At 38.4% G+C, this 23,848-nt stretch overlaps 2 protein-coding genes across 3 annotated transcripts in view; one reads left to right on the forward strand and one right to left on the reverse strand.

The window, feature by feature from the left end:
* The window catches only part of LOC125933822 (kelch repeat and BTB domain-containing protein 6), a 70,657-nt gene extending 47,850 nt beyond the window's left edge, over nucleotides 1-22,807 (forward strand). Inside the window, exon 2 of the mRNA XM_049647016.1 lies at nucleotides 22,549-22,807. The gene's annotated coding sequence lies outside the window, so the exon portion shown is untranslated. The remainder of the gene's footprint in view (nucleotides 1-22,548) is intronic.
* Nucleotides 1-23,848, reverse strand: part of WBP4 (WW domain binding protein 4) — a 66,910-nt gene that overhangs the window by 8,211 nt on the left and 34,851 nt on the right. Inside the window, exon 10 of one of the 2 annotated variants that reach the window (XM_049647027.1) lies at nucleotides 8,199-8,536. The exons of the other annotated variant lie outside the window; for it this stretch is intronic. Within the exon in view, the coding sequence (XP_049502984.1) occupies nucleotides 8,488-8,536 (49 nt within the window). The 3' untranslated portion in view covers nucleotides 8,199-8,487. Of the gene's footprint in view, nucleotides 1-8,198; nucleotides 8,537-23,848 lie in introns of those variants that run through there. 2 annotated transcript variants of the gene reach the window in all.

The raw sequence follows: 23,848 nt of genomic DNA on the forward strand, positions 1-23,848 counted from the left end.
CTCCTTTGTCAAAGATTAATTGACATATAATTGTGGGTTCATTTCTGGGTTTCTATAACGTTCTATTGATATATGTGTCTATATCTGTGACAATTCCATACTGTTTTGATTACTACAGGTGTGTGGTATATCTTGAAATTTGGGGTTGTGATACCTCCAGTTTTGTTGTTTTTTCAAGACTGCTTTGGCTATTGGGGTCTTTGTAGTTCCATACAAAGTTTAGTATTTATTTTAGTTCTGTGAAAAATTCTGTTGGTATTTTGATAGGGATTGCATTGTATCTACAGATTTTTTTTTGTTGTATGGACATCTTAACAATATTTGTAATGTCTTTCTATTTGTGTGTGTCCTCCTCAATTTCTTTTATCAGCGTTTCATAGGTTGTTTTCTTTTTTTTCCAGTGTTTCATGGTTTTTGGGAGTTTAGTTCTTTTACTTTTTTGGTTAAGTTTACTGTTAGGTTTCTACTATTTTTTGGTGTAACACTAAAAGGGGTTTTTCCCCTTAACTTCTTTCTGCTACCTCATTATGTGTATAGAAATGTAACAGATTTCTGAAAAACATTTTTTAAGTAGGTTCCACACCCAACATGGGGCTTGAAGTCATGACCCTGAGATCAAGAATTGCATGCTCCACTGACTGAGCCAGCTAGGTGCCCCGTATTTCTATATATTGATTTTGTATCCTGTAACCTTAATGAATTCACTTACCAGTTCTAGTAGTTTTTTGGTGGAACTTTAGTGTTTTCTACATATAGTATCATGTTATCTGCAAACAGTGAACATTTTACTTCTTCCTTTCCAATTTGAATACTTTTTGTTTTTGTCTAATTGTTGTGTCCAGGACTTTCAACAATATGTTGAATGTAAGTGGTGAGTGGGGACATCCTTGTCATTCTCCCGATCTTAAGGGAAAAGCTCAGGTTTTCACCACTGAGTATGATGTTCACTGTAGGGTTTCCATATATGGCCTTTATTATGTTGAACTATGTTCCCTCTAAACCTACTTTGTTGAGGGTTATCATGAATAAATGTACCTTGTTAAATGCTTTTTCTGCATCTGTGCAGATGATAACATGCTTTTTATCATTCCCCTTGTTGATGTGATGTGTCATGCTGATTAATTTGGGAATACTAAACTACCCTTTCATCCTCAGAATAAATCCCACTAGACTGTGAATGATTTTTAAAATGTATTGTTGGACTCAGTTTGCTAATATTTTGTTGAGGACTTCTGCATTTATATTCGTCAGAGACATTGGACTATCATTCTTTTTTCTGCAGTGTTTTAATCTGGTTTTGGTATCAGGGTAATCCTGGCCTCATAGTATGAATATGCAACCTTTCCTTCCTCTTCTGATTTTTGGAATAGTTTGAGAAGACTAGGTATTAATTCTTTAAATGTTTGGTAGAATTCACATGTGAAGCCATCTGGTCTTGGACTTTTATGGGAGGTATTTCGATTATTGATTCAATTTCATTCCTGGTAATTGGTCTGTCCAAATTTTCTATTTCTTCCTGACTGGGAGGTTATATATATGTTTCTAGAGATTTGTGTGTTTCTTCTAGGTTGTCCAATTTGCTGGCATATAATTTTTTGTAATATTCTCTTATAATCCTTTGTATTTCTGTGATGTTGGTGGTTATTCTCTTTCACTGCTGATTTTAAGTCTTTTTTTTTTTTTTTTTTGATGAGTAAGTATGGTAAAAGGTTTATTTTGTTGATCTTTTCAAAGAATGAGCTCCTGGTGTCATTGACCTGTTCTGTATTTTAAGTTACTATTTCATTTCTGCTCTAACACTTAAAACTTCTTCCATCTACTGGTTTGGATTTTGTTCTTCTTTTTCTAGCTCCTATAGGTATGAGGTTGTTTATCTGAGATATTTCTTGCTTCTTGAGGTAGGTCTGTATTGCTATAAACCTCCCTCTTAGAACAGCTTTTGCTGCATCTCAAAGATTTTGGATGATTGTATTTTCATTTTATTTCTATGTTATTTTTTATTTCCTCTTTAATTTCTTGACTGACCAATTCATTGTTTAGTAGCATGTTATTAAATCTCCATGTATTTGTGCTCTTGCCAGGTTTTTTCTTGTGGCTTTTAGTTTCAAAGCACTGTGTTCAGAACAGATGCATGGTATGACTTCAATCTTTTCCATGAGAGACTTGTTTTGTGGCATAATATTTATTCTGGGGAATGGTGTATGTACACTTGAAAAAAATGTGTATTCAGCTGTTTTAGGATGGAATGTTCTGAATACATGTGTCAAATCCACCTGGTGCAATGTGTTCAGAGCCAGTGTTTCCTTGTTGATTTTCTGTTTGGATGATCTGTCTGTTGGTGTACGTGGGCTGTTAAAGTGCCCTACTTTAGGGGTACCTAGGTAGCTCAGTCAAGCGTCTGACTTCAGCTCATTATCTCATTGTTTTTCATTGAATCTCTCATCACAGGGTTCAAGCCCTGTGTTGGGCTCTGTGCTGACAGCTCAGAGCCCGCTTCAGATTCTGTGTCTCCCTCTCTCTGTCCCTCCCGTTCACACTCTGTCTCTCAAAATAAACGTTAAAAAAAATTTAAAGTACACTACTATTAATGTATTACCTTCAATTATTCTTTTTGTTATTAACAGTTTTATGTATTGGGGTGCTCCTATTTTGGGTGCATAAATATTTACAACTATTATATGTTCTTGTTGGACTGTCCCCTTTAGTATTATATAGTGTCCTTCTTTGTCTCTTGTTACAGTCTTTATTTTAAAGCCTATTTTGTCTGATACATGTATTGCCACCTGGGCTTTCTTTTGACATCCATTTGCATGATAAACATTTCCCTATCCCTTCACTTTGATTCTGGTGTCTTTAGGTCTGAAATGAGTCTCTTGTAGGCAGCATATAGATGGGTCTTGCTTTTTTATCCATTCTATCACTCTATGTCTTTTGACTGGAGTTAGTTCATTTGCATTCAAAGTAATTATTGATAGGTATGCGTTTATTACCATTTTGTTACTTGTTTTATGGTTGTTTTTGTACTTCTCTGTTCCTTTCTTCTCTTTTTATCTCATGATTAGTTGGCCTAAGTGATATACTTGGATTCCTTTCTCTTTCGTCTTTGCATATCTATTACTGGTTTTTGAGTCATGGTTACCATTATATATATATACATGCATGTATATATAATGGTAATTTGTGTGTGTATGTGTCTACACATGTGTGGGTGTGTATATATCTTCTGCATGTAACATTCTATATTAAGTTGATGGTCACTTAAATTTGAACCTATTCTTTACCTTTCTCTCTCCCATGCCCATATTTTAGGTATATGGTTCATAATTTGTTTATTTTGTGAATTTATTTACATAATTTATTTTGTGAATCCCTTGACTGAATTTTAAATATACTTATTTATACTGCTTTTGTGTTTCCTACTTTACTTAGTCCTACTTATGGTTTATCCATGCAGAGTCCCCTTTAACATTTCTTGTAGGGCTATTTAGTGGTCATGAATTCCTTTATCTTGTGTTTGTCCAGCAAACTCTGTATCTCTGGAATGCCTATTTTAAATTGTACGTTCCATATGTTTTCAGGATACTAAGTTTGCCTTTTTGCAAGATGCTATTTACAAATCAACTGAGGCAAACAAACAACTGAAGCCATCAGAACAAAAGCCATCAAAATGGCTTCTGAGGCCGTTTTCTCCCTCCCTCCATCTGCACCCATCTTGTGCTCAGGACCCACCTCTGGCAACACTTTTGTCTGTTCTTTCTGCTGAACTTGCCTTTTAATCTCTCTGCTTCATCCTCTCCTGAACCTATTAAAACCTGGTTCTTTAAAGTTAAGTTTTCTGAGGAACTAAATAAACTTCAAGTTCCTTGTTCCCTGGACTAAGGCTGAATTGTGAGCCATAGTTAAAAAGTTCCCTAAATGACTGAGGACCCCAATAAGTTTGCTGAAGAATTCAACAGTTATTCAAATTTACCACTTTGGTTTCTCAGATTTATACCAATTATTCCATGTGCTTGTTGGTGAGAACCAGGCCAAACACTGGATGGAACCAGCCAGAGGAGAATATCCTGAAGGGTATTTAGAAAAACAAACATCTAACTTGTGGTAAGATGCTAGAAAACTTGTTGGAAATCACCAAGCAATTACAGTCGCTCTTCCTAAGCCTGTTGACTGAAACAAAACTCAGATTAGCACACAAAAGCTTGATGAACTTGTTCATGACTATTACAATTGACTCCACACTGTCTTTAAAGAAAATTTTGATCTTTCTTTAGATGTTAAATCCACTCAGGTAGCATTTAACTTTATGTTTATTTATGTTCTAAAGTGGGAATTTCTCCTTTAATTAAAAGGACCAGGAGAGGGGCCAACATGGTGGAGAAGTAGGGGGATCCAAAGTTCCCTTGTCTCTCAAACAAAGCAGTGTTGAAGCCAAAGGACTTTGAACTCCAAGAGTCTGGGAGGCAAAGAGACAGGGTTGCTTCCAGGGACCCACCGGGACAACCTGACAGGCCACAGGTACATGATGGTGAACGGGGAGAGATAAAAAGAATGGAGGGGAAGGATCCCCTTCTGTGGAGAGACAAGGGGAAGAGAAAGAAAGCCTGGGGAAACATAGGACTGTATCTTGACAACAGAAAAACCTTAGACCAGGACGGAGAAAGATCCAATCTCTGAGGGGCTTTCTCCGGACTGGGGCCAGCTGCCTAGATCATGCACCTGGGGGGGTGGGGAGCCAGCTCCGGGGTGCAGTCCGCAGTAAGAGAAAGTGATCCCCTCCCTGGAGTGCTGTGGGACAGGACAAACCCTGCCTGCTTCCATCAGCCAGAGACAATGTATTGGGCAGCACGGAGCAGTGCTTCTCCAGTACAGAGTGAGAGTTTGAATCCCAGCCAAGTGCCAGGGCATGGGAGTTGGCAGAGCAAGACAAACTTCTTTGTGTGGTCAGCGGCACAGTGAGTATGGCTAGAACAGAGTGGTTTGGGACATCTGGTCCATGGAGGAGAGACTGGGGTGTCGCTATTTTTCTCCTCACCACCACCACCACCAAGGTGGGGCCTCAGGGATCAGACCCTGGGGCCCACAGTGGAGGCGTGACCCGCCTACACCAAACCATGCCCCTCTGTGCCTGATAATGCCTATCTACTGGAGGGGTATAGACCCAGATGGCCCCTCCTCCAGACCTGTGCTGCTGCATTGCCTGGTTTAATTCTCCGACAATTCTTATACAGATACATTCTTCCTTCTATTTCTCCTTTTTCTCTCTTCCCTCCTCTAGTCTGGTTACTCTGGTTGTTGAGTTGTTTAAGCAGACATATTTAATCCACTGTCTTCATACATGCTCTATACCTCCTTTATTTTCCTTTCTTTCTCTCTAGAATAAGCCATATTGTCTGTCTGTCTGGACAACTTTATCTTTTCTTTTTCCCCCACCTCCTTCTTTATTTTCCTCTCTCTCTCTGGATTAAGTCATACAGTTTCTCTGCCTGGTCAATTTTTATTTTTTCTTTTGCCCCGCCCCTGTCATTTCTCTCTTTGTATGTACTCTTTCATCAGCACTGCCTCCATTCTGTTCTTTACTTGTAGTTGGTGTTTCTGGTTTGTTTTTTTTTGTTAGTGTCTTTACATGTTTTCTGTCTGCTTTTTGTTTGTTTGTGTTCCTTTCCAGGACTACTTCAAGGAACAAATCAGAGCACACCTGGTGGAGGGTCCAAAACATCACTACGAGTAGGGAGGTAAAGTAACCAAAGTCACAACAACAGAGAGAAAGTCACACTCTCTAAAAAACACCTCCTGAAGGGCCAGGCCCTGGAAAGTATATGACCCCTCTTTAATATAGTAATGCTTGTAGGTGCAGGGCACATAACAAGCTTTTAAAACACATTAGGGACAGAAAACTAGCCAAAATGATGAAATAGGAGAATTCTCCTCAAAAGAAATTCCAGGAAGAAATGACAACTAAAGAATTGCTCAAAACAGATATAAACAACATACCTTAACAAGAATTTAGAAAAGAGGTGGTCACAAGGAGGACTGAAGAGGCAGAGGAGAGAATAGGTGAAATAGAAAATAAAATAATGGAAAAAGATGAAGCTGAGAAAAAGATAGATAAAAAAATTCTGGATCACAAGGGGAGAATTAGAGAAGTGATTCAATGAAACGGAACAATATCCATATCATAGGAGTTCCAGAAGAAGAGAGAGAGAAAGGGGCCAAAGGTATACTTGAACAAATCATAGCTGAGAACTTCCCCAATCTGGGGAAAGAGAAAGACATTGAAATCCAGGAGGCACAGAGAACTCCCTTTAGACATAACCTGAATCGATCTTCTGCATGACATATCATAGTGAAACTGGAAAAATACAAAGATAAAGACAGAATTCTGAAAGCAGCCATGGATAAGCGGGCCTCAACAAACAAGGGTAGACACATAAGGGTAGTAGCAGACCTATCTACTGAAACTTGGCAGGCCAGAAAGGAGTAGCAGGAAATTTTCTATGTGATGAACAGGAAAAATATGCAGCTAAGAATCCTTTATCCAGCAAGCATGTCATTCAAAATAGAAGAAGAGATAAAAGTTTTCCCAAACAAAAACTGAAGGAATTCATCACCACTAAACCAGCCCTACAAGAGATCCTAAGGGGGACTCTGTGAATGAAATGTTGCTAGGACCACAAAGGACCAGAGACATCACCACAAGCATGAAACCTACGAATAACACAATGACTCTAAACCCATATCTTTCAATACTAACACTGAATGTAAATGGACTAAATGCTCTAATCAAAAGACACAGGGTATCAGAATGGATAAAAAAAAAACAAGACCCATCTATTTGCTCTCTACAAAAGACCCATTTTAGACTTGAGAACACCTTCAGATTCAAAGTGAGGGGATGCAGAACCATTTATCATGCTACTGAAGTCAAAGCTGGAGTAGTCATACTTACATCAGACAAACTAGATTTTAAACTAAAGGCTGTAACAAGAGATGAAGGAAGGCATTATATAATAGTTACGGGGTCTATCCATCAAGAGGAGCTAACCATTATAAATGTCTATGCACTGAATTTGGGAGAACCCAAATATATAAAACAATCACAAACATAAGCAATCTTATTGGTAAGAATGTGGTAATTGCAGAGGACTTTAATACTCCACTTACAACACATCATCTAGACATGCCATCTAGACAGAAAATCAGTAAACAAAGGCCCTGAATGATACATTGGACCAGATGGACTTGACAGATATGTTTAGAACTCTGCATCCCAAAGCAACAGAATATACTTTCTTCTGGAGTGCACATGGAACATTCTCCAAGAAAGATCACAAACTGGGTCACAAAACAGCCCTCAATAAATATAAAAGAATTGAGATCATACCATGCACACTTTCAGATCACAATGCTATGAAACTTGAAATCAACCACAGGAAAAAGTCTGGAAAACTTCTAAAAGCATGGAGGTTAAAGAACATCCTACTAAAGAATGAATGGGTCAACCAGGCCATTAGAGAAGAAATTAAAAAATACATGGAAACAAATGAAAATGAAAACACAACAGTTCAAACCCTTTGGGATTTGACAGTCCTAAGAGGACAGCAAAAACAGCAGAGACAGTCGTAAGAGGAAAATACATTGCAATCCAGGCCTAACTCAAGACACAAGAAAAATCCCATATACAAAATCTAACAGTACAGCTAAAGGAACTAGAAGCAGAACAGTAAAGACACCCTAAACCCAGAAGAAGAAGAGAAATAATAAAGATCAGAGCAGAAATAAACAATATAGAATAAAAAAAAAAAAAAAACCTAAAACAAAACAGTAGAGCAGATCAACAAAAGCAAGAGTTGGTTTTTTGAAAAAATAAAAACAAAATTGATAAATCTCTAGCCAGGCTTCTCCAAAAGAAAATAGAGAGGACCCAAATAGATAAAATCATGAATGAAAATGGAATTATTACAACCAATCCCTTAGAAATACAAGCAATTATCAGGGAATATGAAAAATTATATATATGCCAACAAACTGGACAACCTGGAAGAAATGGATAAATTCTTAAACACCCATACACTTTCCAAACTGAAATGGGAAGAAATAGAAAATTTGAACAGACCCATAACTAGTGAAGAAATTGAATGAGTTATCAAAAATCTCCCAACAAATAAGAGTCCAGGACCAGATGGCTTCCCTGGGGAACTCTACCAGACATTTAAAGCAGAGATAATACCTATCCTTCTCAAGCTGTTCCAAAAAATAGAAAGGGAAGGAAAACTTCCGGACTCATTTTATGAAGCCAGCATTACCTTGATTCCCAAACCAGAGATCCCACAAAAAAGGAGAACTACAGGCCAATATCCCTGATGAACATGGATGCAGAAATTCTCAAGATAATAGAAAATCGAATTCAACAGCATATAAAAAAAAATTATTTACCATGATCAAGTGGGATTCATTCCTGGGCTGCAGGGCTGGTTCAATATTTGCAAATCAATCAATGTGATACATCACATTAATAAAAGAAAAGAACCATACGATCCTGTTAATAGATGCAGAAAAAGCATTTGACAAAATACAGCATCCTTTCTTAATGAAAACCCTCGAGAAAGCTGAGGAACATACTTAAACATCATAAAAGCCATTTATGAAAAGCCCACAGTTAATATCCTCAATGGGGAAAAACTGAGAGCTTTCCCCCCCGAGATCAGGAACACGACAGGGATGTGTACTCTCACCACTGTTGTTTAACATAGTGTTGGAAGTCCTAGCATCAGCAATCAGACAACAAAATGAAATCACAGGCATCCAAATTGGCAAAGAAGAAGTCGAACTTTCACTTTTTGCAGACGACATGAGACTCTACATGGAGAACCCAACAGATTCCACCAAAAGTCTGCTGGAACTAATACATGAATTCAGCAATGTCACAAGGTACAAAATTAATATACAGAAATCGGTTGCATTTTTATACACCAATAATGAAGCAACAGAAAGAGAAATAAAGAAATTGATCCCATTCACAATTACACCAAGAATCATAAAATACCTAGGAATAAACCTAACCAAAGATGTAAAAGATCTATATCCTGAAAACTATAGAAAGCTTATGAAGGAAACTGAAGAAGATACAAAGAAATGGGAAAACATTCCATGCTCATGGATTGGAAAAATAAATACTCTTAAAATGTCAATACCACCCAAAGTAATCTATACATTCAATGCAATCCCAATCAAAATTGCTCCAGCATTCTTCTCAAAGCTAGAACAAGCAATCCTAAAATCTGTATGGAACCACAAAAGACCCTGAATAGCCAAAGTTATACTGAAGAAGAAAACCAAAGCAGGAGGCATCACAATCCCAGACTTTAGTCTCTACTACAAAGCTATAAGCATCAAGACAGTATGATACTGGTTGGCACAAAAACAGACACATAGACCAATGGAATAGAATAAAGACCCCAGAACTGGACCCACAAATGTATGGCCAACTAATCTTTGACAAAGCAGGAAAGAGTATCCAATGGAAAAAGACAGTCTCTTTAACAAATGGTCCTGGGAGAACTGGACAGCAACATGCATAAGAATGAAACTAGACCACTTTCTTACACCATACACAAAAATAAACTCAAAATGGATGAAAGACATAAATGTGAGACAGGAAACCATCAAAATCCTAGAGGAGAAAGCAGGCAACAACCTCTTTGACCTCAGCTGCAGAAATTTCTTACTCGACATGATCTCCAAAGACAAGGGAATTAAAAGCAAAAATGAACTGCTGGGACCCCATCAAGATAAAAAACTTCTGCACTGCAAAGGAAACAATCAACAAAACTAAAAGGCAACCGATGGAATGGGAAAAGATATTTGCAAATGACGTATCGGATAAATGGCTAGTACCCAGAATCTATAAAGAACTCACCAAACTCCACACCTGAAACAAATAATCCAGCGAAGAAATGGGCAGAAGACATGAATAGACACTTTTTTAAAGAAGACATCCAGATGGCCAATTGACACATGAAAAGATGCTCAACGTCACTCTTCAACAGGGAAATACAAATCAAAGCCACACTGAGATACCACCTCACCCTAGTCAGAGTGGCTAAAATGAACAAATCAGGAAACTATAGATGCTGGCGAGGATGTGGAGAAATGGGAACCCTCTTCTTGCACTGTTGGTGGGAATGCAAATTGGTGCAGCTGCTCTGGGAAACAGTGTGGAGGTTCCTCAAAAAATTAAAAATAGAACTACCCTATGACCCAGCAATAGCACTATTAGGAATCTACCCAAGGGATACAGGAGTGCTAATGCATAGGCACACATGTAACCCAATGTTTATAGCAGCACTTTCAACAATAGCCAAATTATGGAAAGAACCTAAATGTCCATCAACTGATGAATGGATAAAAGAAGATGTGGTTTATATATACAATGGAATACTACTTGGCAATGAGAAAGAATGAAATGCTGCCATCTGCAGCAACATGGATGAAACAGGAAGGTATTATGCTGAGTGAAATAAGTCAGTCAGAGAAGGACACACATGTTTTCACTCAAGTGGATCTTGAGAAACTTAACAGAAGTCCATGGGGGAAGGGAAGGGGGAAAAATAGTTACAGACAGAGAGGGAGGGAGCCAGACCACAAGAGACTCTTAAATACTGAGAACAAACTGAGGTGGATGGGGTGGTGGGGGAGAGGGGAAAATGGGTGATGAGCATTGAGGAGGGCAACTTGTTGGGATGAGCACTGGGTATTGTATGTAAGACAATTTGACAATAAATTATATTAAAAAAAAAAAAAAAGGACTAGGTTGAAATGGTAAATTGCCCACCCCAGATTTAGTTAACATGGCAAACCTGCTCACTTGCATCCTAGGTGAGTCACCTACAAGAAAGACTGCTAAAATGATCAATTTTCAACTCTGGCAAATGAAGGCCCCTAAACACACACACACACACACACACACACACACACACACGCACGCACCAAACGAACCTAGTGTCTGCTATTATACTGCAAAGAGCCAGGGCAGTTTAAAAAAAAAAAAAGAAGGTTGTTATAAACTTAAGCTCTCTGGGCACCTTCAGCCCTCTAGTCAGTCTTTCTAATGAATTCCTAATTCCCAATGATGGGGCTCTGAGGAACTATAGGGACTCTTCCCTCTTAATCAGCTTTGGGAAACCTCTCTCCAGATTGGGAAAAAAATCTCTCTCTTCGTAGCGACAGCAGAGCTATACTCTCTGTCATCCACCCCACTACTACAAGGCAGCCCCTGCCTCGGAGTAGTAAAACAGTTCAAATAGAGGGGGTTTCTAATAAACGTCATCAGGTACCTATCTCTGAATCTATTCCCTTTTGTCTAGGTTTTTTCCCCCTTAGTTATTACACCCCTATTCATTTATTGGGCCTAGATTTCTTAGATGAGTATATTATGTCAGAACTTCTTTATCCCAAGAGAGAGAAATAATTTTAGAATTTGACAGTATTAATCAAAATAGCCAAACAGAGGATCTAGATGACCTTTGACATCTTTTATTCCTATTGAATCAGCTACCAACCTCTTTATGGGCAAAATCCCCAAGTGATATTGGCAGAATCTACAGTGAACCTCCCATCAAGATTCACATAGTGTTCTCAAAACCTCATCTTATAATTAATCAATACCAGATAAGTAAAGAAGCCCTTTCAGGATTCACACTTGTAATACTAGATTACGAGGCCCAGGGCCTCACCATCCCTCTTCCCTATTCCCTGTAGTAAGTACTTTACCAAAGGCTAAGGATGGAGGTTCTTCCAAAATCTCTGAACAATAAATAACACTGCTATCCCTTGGCACCCTGTTGTTGGTAACCCAACAACCATTTTTACCAATGGTAAAAATGCCATTTTTACTGAAAGAAAACTTTTCATTGTAATCGACTTAAAAAGTACATTTTTAGTATTAAAGTTGATGGGGATAGCCTGTATCTTTTTGCTTTCATCTGGAAAGAATGGAAATACACCTGGAGAGTAATTCTCCAGGGTACTTCTTTTTCACAACCTTAAAAGCTGATTTGGATATCAAGTTTTCTGCAGGTCTGTTTTATAAAATGTAGATGATATGCCTCTCTGTTTGGCCTTAAAGGGACATAAAATCTCCAAAGAAAAATTGCAGTTTGCTCAAACTCAGGTTAGACACTTAGGGCAACTGATCTCAAAATAAGGACTACATTTGGATCCAGGTAGACTTCAAGGCATCCTGAATTTCCCCCAATCTAAAACTAAGCAGTAATTACAAGGCTTTCTTGCACTGGCTGGCTACTGTCAAAACTGAATTCCTAACTTCTCTATAATGGCTCAACCTTTACACGCTTTATTAAAAAGTGACAAACATAACCCTGTTATTGGGAAAGATGACATGGCCTTTGAGAACTTAAAGCCTAATAAAGCCCCTTGCTCTTGGACATCCTAATTATCAACTTTCCCTTTTTCCTTCATATATGAGAGGGAAGGGAAGGCCCCTGGAGTACTCATCCCAAAACATGAGGACCATCATGGACCCACATGCTATTAAAGCCAAGTAGACCCTGTGACACAGAGATATCCCCCCCCTTGCCTCAGAGCCATTTCTGCCACTGCTTTTTTAGTTAAGGCCACTCATGAAATAGGGGATTCTCTTCATGTGTCCTCGAGCCCGTGCAGCAGAAGCCCTCCTGAATTCTCTTCACACTCTTGCTCACCTCATATGAAATCCTTCTAACTGCTCCCGATATAACTCTTTCTCATTGCAATAACCTTAACCCTCTTATTCTCTCCTCCTTCATGGATGAAATCCCTCATGACTACTTAATGCTGACAGCTCACCTTTTGATTCCCTGTGACCATTTACAGGAAATTCCTTAAACCAATGCAGATTTTTCATGGTTTACTGATGGTTCTTATTTAAAGGATAAAAATGGTAAATATTGTGCCCGGTATATTACTGCATACTCCTTTTGAAGTCATTGAGGTGGCACCTTTAACCTTTGACTACTTCAACCCAAGAAGCTGAGGTACACATCCTTACTTGAGCTTGTACCTTAATCAATGGTAAAACTATAAATGTTTAAGCTGACAGTTGGTATACCTTTGGGAGAGCTAATGACTTTGGAATATTATAGAAACAAGGTGTCCTTATCTCTAATGAAACTAAAAATGACTTATGTCCAAAATTTATCAGATGTTGTACTTTTGTCAATAGCTCTAGTTATTATTAAGGTTCCTAGGCATTCTAGACTTAACTCTCTTATAGGCCAAAGGAAACCACCTCGTTGATACCTCTGCCAAAAATGCTGCACTCAAGGAGACCAATAGCCAAACCTCTATCAAGCCCACAGGGATATTATCCCAAATGATAATCTGGAAAAACTGACAAGTGATATCTAACAATTGGCCCCAGGCAAGCAGGAACACTATTTGAAATGTAATAATCATTGGCTTGATAAAAAGACAACTTTGGTTTGGACTAAATAACAATCTAGTCTTACCAGTAGTTCTAAGATTCCTAATACTTAGCTCTGTATATGCTTTAAACCTGTGGTTTACTGATAAAATAATAGCATTCCTCAACCAATACTGGTGAGGAAAGTTAATAAGGCAGCAAAAAGTGCCTAAATCACTTGTCCCACTTTTCCAAAGTACATTCCAGGGAAACCTGTTTGTAAAACTGGATTTCATACAACTTGTCCCTCTCATGGGTAAATGTTTTAGTCATGGTTTGCATGTTTTCTCACTGAATCAAAGCTTTCCTTTGTAGACAAGCCAATAATGCTTCTGTGGCTAAAATTCTGAGATTATCTCTACCTGGGAACCCCTCTCAAATTTCACAGTGAGTGGGGAATCCTTTTTACTGGCCAGGTGCTTTGACAAATCTATGCTGTTTGGCCAGTTTTAGAACACTTTCATGTGCATACCATCCTTAATCCTCAGTTACTCACATGCAGTAACAGCGCTATTAAGTACTACAACTGGTACAATTTGTAGAGACCCTCCAAAAGCCTGACCAAAACCTCTCACTCTCTGAGACAGTCACAGGATTTCCAATACACTTGGCTCTTGTCTCCTCTGACACACAGTTAATAAAAGAACATAGGGGCGCCTGGGTGGCTCAGTCATTTAAGCGTCCAACTCTTGATTTTGGCTCAGGTCATGATCTCACAGTTGTGAGCTCCGTGCTTGCGATCCCTCTCTCCCTCTCTCTCTGCCCTTCCCCTGCTCACACGTGCTCTCTCAAAATAAATAAACATTAAAAAAGAAAGAAAATATACTTCAACACTGTAAAGACCTAATTGCTTCTATCAAAAATAACCATGTTTTGGTACATGTTTTTCACAGTGCACTTTGGAGGAGACAAAGACCTTAAGTATCACATCTTGCAAACTGAGGATTTTGTCTGCTGTAAAATGCACCTCCACATACTCTTCTACCTTGCTAGAAAGGTTCTTATCGGGAACTACAAACCAATCCTTATGCCTCCAAACTCCAGGGACTAGACTCTTGGTTCATGTAAAGAAAACACCTGGGGTGCCTAGGTGGCTCAGTTAAGTGTCTGACTTTGGCTCAGGTCATGATCTCATGGGTCATGAATTTGAGTCCCGCATCAGGCTCTGTGCTGACACCTGGGAGCCTGGAGCCTGCTTCTGATTCTGTGTCTCCCTTTCTCTCTGCCCCTCCCCCGGTTGTGTTCTGTCTCTCTCTCTCAAACATAAACAAACATTAAAAAGCAAGGAAGGGAGGGAGGGAGGGAGGGAGGGAGGAAGGAAGGAAGGAACCAACCAAACCCTGACTGGATCTGTACATCACCTGGTGACCTGAAAGTACAGATTTGCTGAAACTGAAGCAGATGACATCTGATGACATAGTTTTCCCTATGTCTGGACCAGGCTGAATACCTTTTTCTCACTTTCTTCTTTCTCATGGAAAGACAAGGTACTCATCTGCATTTCTCAAGCCCTTGCAAAAAACCCCCTTCTTTTGATTATGGCTTTTAGGAAAAAGCCTTTTCATGATCCTAGGACAAATTAATTTTTTACTTGCTTTTTTAAAGGGTCAGAAGTTTCAGAATTCACAGAAGTTTTATTTCATCTAAACTATTAACTGACGTTAGATTCTTATCCAAAATAATGGGTCTCTAATTTTGCAAACTTACTGACTGTATTATTAATAACACATTTGGTTCTAGATACTTCTTCTGAGATAACACTTTAAAAAAGTCGACATTTCAAGTTTTGCTATTTTGCAAAAAGCTCACCAGCTTTTGCTTCATGATTATACCTGCACTGTATCTTCCAAAATGCATTTGGTTAGTTCTTTCAGTGTGCAGTATCTACTATTGTGTTTTCATGGTTGCTTTAAGTGGGGACTTCTGGAAAGGAGGCATACACAAGCCCAGGTTTGCCTTCACAGGGAGAACCATTCTCCCCTAAGTTGGAATAAGTGCCAAAAAATATTTCACCTGGCTACTTTCAGACCAAGAGTCCTGGTTTGGAATCTGGTTTGGAACCATTATATGATTTGGAATTGTTACTTCTGTTTTGTGTAAATTATTTTAAGTTTTATATATTTTTTGCCTATTGAACTAAAAAAAAAGTGTACCCAATAAAGTGATGTTGGCCCAACACTTTAAGATGACCTCCAACACTTAGAACCTGAAGAAGACTGGGACTTTAAGTGGGAGTACCTCAGAGTTTCTTCCTCTTAACTTTCCTAGTTAATCAAATGTGGCTTTAAGTAGTTTCCAACTGCTATACACTTTCTTTCTGATATTACACATGACAACCTAGAAAGGTTCTTCCAGACTCTGAGGCATAAACACACTGAATATGGAAAACCTGACTTGATTAGTGATACTTTTTTTTTTTTTTTTAAAGTAGGCTTCATACCCAGTGTGGAGCCCAACACGGGGCTTGAACTCATGACTCTGAGATCAAGACCTGAGCTGAGATCAAGAATCTGGATGCTTAACTGAATGAGACAACCAAGCACCCTTATCAGTGATACTTTCAAAGAAACTTGATCAGAAGGGAGAAATGTGGAGGGCTGGCTGGGAAGATGGCGGGGTAGGAAGACCTTTAGCTTGCCTTGTCCCATGGATACAACCAGATAATAACGTCAGTGTAAATAACCCAGACGATCCAAAAATGGGCAGAACAAATTCCACAACTAAAGGTGGAGAGGAGGCCACACTGAAGAAAGCAGGAAAGGCAAAGATGTGGTCTGAGAGTAGAATTGACTGTGGCCATCTGTGGTGGGGAGAAAGTCAGTAGGTGTGGAGAAGGGCAAAAACTAGACATTTATGCCAGGAGGCCATAAATGCGGAGGATGAATCCTCATAACGTTTGTCTTTTAAAGTGAGAGGGATTGAATTTTGTGAGTTCTAACAACCAGTGAGGCTTAAAGCCTAGAATTTTAAAATAAGAGGGCTCAGTTCTGGGAGAACCCCGAGGGCATTAGGAAGCTGAGTTTGTGCCCTTAAAGAGACAGCACAGCAAACAACATAGGCAGATACAGCATAGAACCAGTAGTTTGAAAAACACTGGGAACAGACAAGAGAGAAAGTGATTTGCTCATTTCACAGCATGCCCTGAGACTGGGGGCTTGCGAGGAAACTCCAGGAGCAAAGAAGCTGGCAGGTACCATTTCCCTCCCCTGTCTGCCAGCATAAACAATGGCCACCTGTGGGAACCAGTGATGCTGGCAGTCATTACTTTGCTTATACCAAGCCCCACTGCACCCACCTCTGCACTTTAGTGGATCTGCCCTTCCCAGTCACATCTGCCTCAATCCCAGAGCTACAGCCCCTCTCCCTGAGAAGTCTGGTGCAAATCGTGCCAACTCCACATCTCCAGACCCACATGTTTTCCGAAACCTCAGTTCCTGTGGGGGGCAGGTCTCATTTTGCAAGCAGACCACTGTACGCTTTAAAAGGCTGGGAACCAAATGCTGCCCACAACAGGCAAAGACAGACTCGGCAAACAACTGGACTGAGGGCAAAAGAGGTCAAGACTCAACACAGAGAACACACATAAAGGAAACACTCTCTGAAGTGCTAGGCCCTGGGGAACAGGAGACACTGCCCTACAGGGCACTACAGGACCTCTTCTTCATAAGACTATTATCGTTAAGAACAAGAGAAGTAGCTGACCTTCCCAACACATGGAAACACAGAAAGACAGAATGAGGAAGCAGAGAAACATCTCTCACATTAAAGAATAGAACCAAACCACAGCAAGAGAGCTAAGTCAAATGGACAGAAGTAATATGCCTGATAGAGAATTTAAAATAATGATCACAGGGGACATCTGAGTGGCTCAGTCAGCTAAGTGTCTGACTCTTGATTTCGGCTCAAGTCATGATCTCATAGTTTGTGAGTTTGAGCCCCACATATGGCTCTGCACTGACAGCATGGAGCCTGCTTTGGATTCTCTCTCTGCCCCTCCTGAACTCATGTGTGCACCCCCTCTCTTTCAAAATAAATAAATAAACATTAAAAAAATAATGATTGGGTTGGCCTGGGTGGTTCAGTTGGTTAAGCGTCTGACTCTTGCCTTCAGCTCAGGTCATGATCTCATGGTTTCATGACTTCGAGCCCCACGTTGGTCTCTGCACTGACAGTGTGGAGCCTGCTTGGAATTCTCTCTCTCTACCCCGTCGCCACTCATGCAGTCTCTGTCTCTCTCAAAATACACTTAAAAAAAATCATCAGATGGGGCACATGGGTGGCTCAGTCGGTTAAGCGTCCGACTTTGGCTCAGGTCATGATCTTGCGGTTCATGGGTTCGAGGCCCGCATCAGGCTCTGTGCTGACAGCTCAGAGCCCGAAGCCTACTTCGGATTCTATGTCTCCCTCTCTCTCTGCCCCTCCCCTGCTTATACTGTCTCTTTCAAAAATGAATCAATGTTAAAAAAAAAAATCATAAAGATACTCAATGGACTTGAGAAGAGTGGAGAACATCAATGAGACCCTCAACACAGAGATAAAGAACCAGAGGTCAAGGATACAAATGTAATTAAAAATACACCTGAAGGAATAAATAGCAGGCTAGATGAAGCAGAGTAACAAATTAATGACCTGGAAAATAGAGTAACAGAAAGTAACTAAACTGAGCAAAGCAGAGGAAAGAGCATTATGCAAATTAAGAACAGTCTTAGCGGACTCAGTGACTCCATCAAATGTAATAACATTTATATTATAGGGATCTCAGAAGAAGACAGAGAAAAGGGAGTAGAAAATTTATTTGAAGAATAATGGCTGAAAAGTTGCCTCATCTGGGGAAGGAAACTGATATCCAGATCCAAGAGGCACAGAGATCTCCCCAAAAATTGAATCCAATGAGGTTCACAGCAAGATACATAATAATTGAAGTGGCAAAGAGTAGCAATAAAGAAAAAAAAATTAAAAGCAGCAAGAGAAAAGAAAACAGTTACATAAAAGAGAAAACCCATAAGGTGATCAGTGGATTTTTAGCAGACACTTTCCAGGTCAGAAGGGAGTGATATGAAATATTCAGTGCTGCAAGGGCAATATCTGCAGCCAAGAATATTCTAATCAGTAAGGCTATCATTTAGAATAGAGGCAGGGACACAGTTTTTCTTTTCTTTTTTTTAAGTTTATTTATTTATTTTGAGAGAAAGAATGTGAGTAAGCGGAGGAAGGGCAGAGAGAGAGGGAGAGAGAAAGATAATCCTAATCAGGCTCTGTATCAGCAGCGTAGAGCCCAACACGGGGCTTGAACTCACAAACCGTGAGATCATGACCTGAGCCAAAACCAAGAATCAGACACTTTGACTGAGCCACTCAGGCGCCCCCAGAGTTTTTCAGACAAACAAAAACTAACAAAGTTCATGGCCACCAAACCAACCCCTTAAGAAGTATTAAAGGAGCCCTTCTGGGAATTAAAGACCATAAATCATAGTATGAAAAGTAAAACGCACAAAAGCAGTAAAATATTTCTGTAAAAAAAAAAACAAAAAACAAAGGAATCATAAAATAAAAAGATGTAAAATATAACATCATATACTTAAATGGGGTAGAGGAGTAAAGAAGGGGTTCAAATTTAAGTGACCGTCAAGTTAATACAGAATATATGCAGAAGATATAAACCTAATGATAACCACAACTCAAAAACCAGTAATAGATATGCAAAGAATAAAGAGAAAAAAATCCAAATGTATTTCTAAGAAAGCAAACAAACCATGATGGAACAAGAAAGGATCAGAGAATAATCTATAGAAATAACCAGAAAACAAGTAAAAAATGGCAATAAATACATACTGATGTATTTGAACGTAACGGACTAAATGCCTCAATTAAAAGACACTGGTGAGTGGATAAAAAACCAAGACCCATTTATATGCTGCCTATAAGAGACTCACTTTAGACCTAAAGACACCTCAAGAATGAAAGTGAGGGGATGGAGAAACATCTATCATGTAAATGGATGTCAAAAGAAAGCCGAGGTAGCAATACTTATATCAGGCACAACAGACTTTAAAACAAAGACTGTAACAAGAGACAAAGAACACTATATAATAATAAAGGGGAAAATCCAATAACAGCTGTAAATATTTATGCACCCAAAACAGAAGCACCAAAATGCATAAAATAGTTAATAGCAAACAAAAAGGAAATAATTGAAGGTAATACATTAGTAGATCGATGTCATACCAGGTTATCTTTTCTGAACACAATGGTATGAAACAAGAAATCAACCACAAGAAAAAATCTGGAAATAGGGCAAATATATGGAGGTCAAATATCATGCTACTAAACAATGAATGGGTCAAACAAGAAACCAAAGAGGAAATAATAAATTACATGGACATACATGAAAATGAGAACATAATCACCCCAAATCTTTGGGATGAAATGAGCTGTCCTATGAGGGAAGATTACAGCAAAACAGGCCTATGTGAAGAAGCAAGAGAAGTCTCAAACAAGTTAATCTTATGCCTATACCTAAAGAACTAGAAAAAGAACAAACAAAACCCCCAAACAGCAAAGAAAGTAAATAACAAAGCTCAGAACGGACATAAATGATATGGAAACTAAAAAAATAACAGGTGAATGAAACCAGGAACTGGTTCTTTGAAAGAGATCAAGGAAATTGATAAATCTCTAGCCAGACTCATCAGAAAAGAGAGGACCTAAATAAACAAAATCAATAATAGGAGAAATAACCAACACCACAGAAATATAAACAATTGTAACAATACTATGAAAACCTACATGCCAACAAATCAACTTAGAAGAAATGGATAATTCACAGAAACATATAAGCTATTAAAATTAAATGAAGAAAAATTAAAAAAAAAAAACAACTGAGCAGACCAGTTACAAGGAATGAAATTGAATCAGTAATCAGAAAACTTCCAAAAAACAAAAAGTCTAGAACCAGATGGCTTCACGGGTGAATTCTACCAACTGTATAAAAAAGGGTTAATACCTATTCTTTTCAAACTACTTCAAAAAATACAAGAAGGAAAACTTTCAAATTCATTCACTGTTAATACCAGAACCAATAAAGACACCACAAAAAAAGAGAACTACAGACCAGTATCTCTCATGAACATACATGCAAAAATTTTCTGCAAAGTATTAGCAAACTGAATCCAACAACATATTAACAATCATACACCACAATCAAGTGGGATTTATTCTCGGAATGAAAAAGTGGTTTAATATTCGTAAAACAATCAACGTGATACGTCACTTCAAAAGATAAAGGATAAAAAACATATGACTAAGTACAACATCCATGTATGTATACAAAATCCTTTGCAATACAGGTGCAGAGGGAATATAACTCAATTTAACAAAAGCCTTATATGAAAAACCCTTAGCCAACATCATACTCAACAAAAAACTGAGAGCTTCTCCCCTAAGGTCAACAACATGACAAGGATGTCATGTCACAACTTTCATTCAGCACAGTACTGAAAGTCCTAGCCAAAGCAATTAGACAACAAAGAAATAAAAGGCATCCAAATTGGGAAGGAAGAAGTAAAACTGTCATCATGTGGAGACAATATACTATATATACAAAACTAGCCTAAAGACTGATAAATTAACTCAGTAAAGTTGCAGGATATAAATCACTGTATAGAATCTGCTGCATTCCAATACACTAATAATGAAGTAGCAGAAAGTGAAATTAAGACAACAATCCCAGTTACAATTATACCCCAAACAATAAAATATCTGCTTAACTGAAGAGGTGAAATACCTATACTCTAAAAACTATGAAACAGTGAAGAAAGAAATTCGTGACAATGCAAAATGGAAAGACATTCTACGTTCATGGGTTGGAGGAACAAATACTGTTGTCTTTAGTGAGAATATGTCTTTATCACTTAAACCAATCTACAGATTTAATGCAATCCCTATCAAAATACCAATAGCATTTTTCACAGAACTAGAATGAACAATCTTAAAATTTGTATGGAACCACAAAAGACCTTAAATAGCCAAAGCAGTCTTGAAAAAGAAAAACAAAACTGGAGGTTTCACAATTCCCGATTTCAAGTTACATTATGAAGTGGTAGTAACTAAAACAGTAATGGTACTGGTATAAAAACAGACACAGAGATCAAAAGAATAGAATAGAAAAGCCAGAAATGAACCCACAATTATATGGTCAATTAATCTTCGACAAAGGAGGAATGAATACACAATGGAAAAAAGTCTCTTCAATAAATGGTGTTGGAAGAACTGGATAGCTACATGCAAAAGAATGAAACTGGACCACTTTCTTACACCATACACAGAAATAAATTCAAAATGGATTAAAGACCTAAATGTGAGACATGAAACCATAAAAATCCTTCAAGAGAGCATAGGCAGTACGGTCTCTGACATCAGCCATAGGAACATTTTTCTAGATATATCTCCTAAAAGAAGGAAGGGAAACAAAAGCAAAAATAAACTACTGGGACTCCATCAAAATAAAATGTTTCTGCACAGTGAAGGAAACAATCAACACAACAGGAAGACAACCTACCGAATGGGAGAAGATATTTGCAAATGACATATCCAATAAATGGTCAGTATATCCAAAATATATAAAGAACTGATACAACTCAACACCCAAAAAAAGAAATAATCCAATTAAAAAATGGGCATAAGACATCTCTCTGAAGACATCCAGATGGTCAGTGGACATACGAAAGGATGCTCAACATCACTGATCAACAGGGAAATGCAAATTAAAGCCACAAAGAGACATCACCTCACATCTGTCAGAATGTCTAAAATTAGAAATATAAGAAACAACAAGTGTTGGCAAGGATGTGGAGAAAAGGAACCCTTGTGCACTGCTGGTGGGAATGCAAACTGGCACAGCCACTATGGGAAAACAGTATGGAGATTCCTCAAAAAAAAAAAAAAATAGAACTACCCTAGGATCCAGTAATCCCTTAAATCCATTCTCCCTTTATTCCCTAGTATTAGGGCATTAGCTGGACACATGGCTTCTCAAGACTACATTTTGGAGCCTCTCCTGCAGTTAGGTATGCCCAGCCATGTAAACTAAGTTCAATTCATGGGTCTTCGGAGTCTTGGCCTTAAAACACTGGATGTGTCTTCCACCACTCTTTTTCCTTTCTCAGGGGAGAAACATGGATATGGTGGTGACCCAGTTTTGACAATCCAACAGACAACATCTTGGAGAATGGCAGAACAACAAGATGAAAAGAACCTGCATCACTGAATGATTTTATGGAATATAGATACTTACCTGTTCTGAATCACCTTTGATCTCTGCATATTACAGAGAAAAATATACTTCTGTCTTATTTGAGTCAAAAAAAAAAAAAAAAAAGTAGAGAGAGGATATGACAATTAATAAAAGGACACTTCATTTAGAATGGAGTCAGGAGGCCAGCAGGGGGAACTTTCACACCCTTCCACTCCCCAGGGAGTGGTACCCTACAGGAAGAGAACAAGGATACCACTTTAGTATCCCAGTAGGAGGAAGGCTTTCTTTCTCTATCCCCACCCCTGCAACAACAGTCCAGCCAATGAGAGACCATCACAACCCAGTCAATGAAAAGCCACTATACTTCCAAGTTCCCACTTTATTCTAATGGATTTTTTTTTTTTGTTTATAACAGCCTTCCCAGTATCTTTCTTCTACAAAAGAGCATTTCTCTCTTTTGTTCTGTGGACTTGCCTATGGTTTTGCCATAGTTTGCTAGTCCTGGAATGCAATTCTCTGCTATTCCCGAATAAACCCATTTTTGTTGATAAAATAACTGGCAGTTTTATTTTTAAGGTTAACAAAAACAAATACTCTCCTGGAAAACCACCAAATCAAAAACTGAGCAAAAATACAATACTAAACTATTCCATAAACCATGAAATCACGGAACCTTCATTCAAAGTTTATGCAATATATGGACATAACTATATTCAGAGATCGAACAACTTTAACTGTTTTGGTTAAGAAACAAAAACATCCCTTTCTCATGCCCTGTCAACAGTCTGTTTATCTGAAGAAAGAACAAAAATAAAGAAACTTAAGAAAAGTCAGGGTAACAAAATTAGAAAAATAAAAGTAAAAATGGATAAACAGAAAGTCCATTAACAACTAGAAGCATAATAAAGTAGACAATTAAAAATAAGAGCTGATTCATTAAGTAAAAATGTATTTTAAAAAATCCTTTAGTGGAGACCTAAGCTTCTGCTCCCCCATAAAATGATCAACAATTAGAGAGCTATATGTAAACAAAAACAGCTCTGGGAGAACTCTGGAGTCCTCTTAAGATATTTTAGCAGCACAAAAAAAAACTTGAGAATTGCAAAAGAGAAGGTTCTTTCTCTTCATGTTGCCTG

The sequence above is a fragment of the Panthera uncia genome (assembly GCF_023721935.1).
Source record: "Panthera uncia isolate 11264 chromosome A1 unlocalized genomic scaffold, Puncia_PCG_1.0 HiC_scaffold_16, whole genome shotgun sequence".
In the NCBI taxonomy this organism is placed as follows: Eukaryota; Metazoa; Chordata; class Mammalia; order Carnivora; family Felidae; genus Panthera; species Panthera uncia.